The 2465-nt window shown below is 48.7% G+C and overlaps 1 protein-coding gene across 1 annotated transcript in view; it reads left to right on the top strand.

Moving 5' to 3' along the window:
* The window catches only part of LOC135534472 (regulator of G-protein signaling 7-like), a gene marked incomplete at its 3' end in the record, with an annotated part of 31791 nt that extends 30536 nt beyond the window's left edge, over nt 1–1255 (top strand). Inside the window, exon 10 of the mRNA XM_064961455.1 lies at nt 1145–1255. Within this exon, the coding sequence (XP_064817527.1) occupies nt 1145–1255 (111 nt within the window). The remainder of the gene's footprint in view (nt 1–1144) is intronic.
* Nucleotides 1256–2465: the final 1210 nt, after the last annotated feature.

Below are 2465 nucleotides of genomic sequence, written 5' to 3'. Positions count from 1 at the left end.
GATTGGTGTACGTATTGTCAGTGAGCAGTGTGATTGGTGTACGTATTGTAAGTGAGCAGTGTGATTGGTGTACGTATTGTCAGTGAGCAGTGTGATTGGTGTACGTATTGTAAGTGAGCAGTGTGATTGGTGTACGTATTGTCAGTGAGCAGTGTGATTGGTGTACGTATTGTCAGTGAGCAGTGTGATTGGTGTACGTATTGTCAGTGTGATTGGTGTACATATTGTCAGTGAGCAGTGTGATTGGTGTACATATTGTCAGTGAGCAGTGTGATTGGTGTACGTATTGTCAGTGTGATTGGTGTACGTATTGTCAGTGAGCAGTGTGATTGGTGTATGTATTGTCAGTGTGATTGGTGTACGTATTGTCAGTGAGCAGTGTGATTGGTGTATGTATTGTCAGTGAGCAGTGTGATTGGTGTACGTATTGTCAGTGAGCAGTGTGATTGGTGTACATATTGTCAGTGAGCAGTGTGATTGGTGTACGTATTGTCAGTGAGCAGTGTGATTGGTGTACGTATTGTCAGTGAGCAGTGTGATTGGTGTACATATTGTCAGTGAGCAGTGTGATTGGTGTACGTATTGTCAGTGAGCAGTGGGATTGGTGTACGTATTGTCAGTGAGCAGTGTGATTGGTGTACGTATTGTAAGTGAGCAGTGTGATTGGTGTACGTATTGTAAGTGAGCAGTGTGATTGGTGTACGTATTGTCAGTGAGCAGTGTGATTGGTGTACGTATTGTCAGTGTGATTGGTGTATGTATTGTCAGTGAGCAGTGTGATTGGTGTACGTATTGTCAGTGTGATTGGTGTACGTATTGTCAGTGAGCAGTGTGATTGGTGTACGTATTGTCAGTGTGATTGGTGTACGTATTGTCAGTGTGATTGGTGTACGTATTGTCAGTGAGCAGTGTGATTGGTGTACGTATTGTCAGTGAGCAGTGTGATTGGTGTACGTATTGTCAGTGTGATTGGTGTATGTATTGTCAGTGAGCAGTGTGATTGGAGTACGTATTGTCAGTGAGCAGTGTGATTGGTGTACGTATTGTCAGTGAGCAGTGTGATTGGTGTACGTATTGTCAGTGAGCAGTGTGATTGGTGTACGTATTGTCAGTGATCAGTGTGACTGTTGGACTCCCTATACAGCTTGCTGAGCTACACAGAGCAGTATGTAGGGTATGACCCCTTCTTGACCTCCCCGGAGCCCTCCAACCCCTGGATCTCTGATGACATCACCGTCTGGGAACTGGAGACCAGGTGGGTTCACCCTCAGTCTGTCCTTCTCTCTCTCTGTCAGAGTTACTGGAGACCAGGTGGGTTCACCCTCAGTCTGTCCTTCTCTCTCTCTGTCAGAGTTACTGGAGACCAGGTGGGTTCACCTTCAGTCTGTCCTTCTCTCTCTGTCAGAGTTACTGGAGACCAGGTGGGTTCACCCTCAGTCTGTCCTTCTCTCTCTCTGTCAGAGTTACTGGAGACCAGGTGGGTTCACCCTCAGTCTGTCCTTCTCTCTCTCTCTGTCAGAGTTACTGAAGACCAGGTGGGTTCACGGTCTCGGTCAGAGTTAACAAATGTGTGTCTTCCCAAACCAACGTGGACATTGTGGTTGTCACTGATTCTGAGAAGAGGCCCAGCAGAGGCCCAGCATTCTGTGTTGTTATTAAGTAGTGAGTGGCTGGCCAGGCTAGGGAAGGTACTGAGCAGAGGCCCAGCAGTCTGTGTTGTTATTAAGTAGTGAGTGGCTGGCCAGGCTAGGGAAGGTACTGAGCAGAGGCCCAGCAGTCTGTGTTGTTATTAAGTAGTGAGTGGCTGGCCAGGCTAGGGAAGGTACTGAGAAGAGGCCCAGCAGTCTGTGTTGTTATTAAGTAGTGAGTGGCTGGCCAGGCTAGGGAAGGTACTGAGCAGAGGCCCAGCAGTCTGTGTTGTTATTAAGTAGTGAGTGGCTGGCCAGGCTAGGGAAGGTACTGAGCAGAGGCCCAGCAGTCTGTGTTGTTATTAAGTAGTGAGTGGCTGGCCAGGCTAGGGAAGGTACTGAGCAGAGGCCCAGCAGTCTGTGTTGTTATTAAGTAGTGAGTGGCTGGCCAGGCTAGGGAAGGTACTGAGCAGAGGCCCAGCAGTCTGTGTTGTTATTAAGTAGTGAGTGGCTGGCCAGGCTAGGGAAGGTACTGAGCAGATGCCCAGCAGTCTGTGTTGTTATTAAGTAGTGAGTGGCTGGCCAGGCTAGGGAAGGTACTGAGCAGAGGCCCAGCAGTCTGTGTTGTTATTAAGTAGTGAGTGGCTGGCCAGGCTAGGGAAGGTACTGAGCAGAGGCCCAGCAGTCTGTGTTGTTATTAAGTAGTGAGTGGCTGGCCAGGCTAGGGAAGGTACTGAGCAGAGGCCCAGCAGTCTGTGTTGTTATTAAGTAGTGAGTGGCTGGCCAGGCTAGGGAAGGTACTGAGCAGAGGCCCAGCAGTCTGTGTTGTTATTAAGT

The sequence above is a fragment of the Oncorhynchus masou genome, unplaced genomic scaffold, assembly GCF_036934945.1.
Source record: "Oncorhynchus masou masou isolate Uvic2021 unplaced genomic scaffold, UVic_Omas_1.1 unplaced_scaffold_3461, whole genome shotgun sequence".
Lineage (NCBI taxonomy): Eukaryota > Metazoa > Chordata > Actinopteri > Salmoniformes > Salmonidae > Oncorhynchus > Oncorhynchus masou.
Note: the sequence above shows the minus strand (reverse complement) of the source record. Positions and strands in the feature narration are given on the sequence as shown.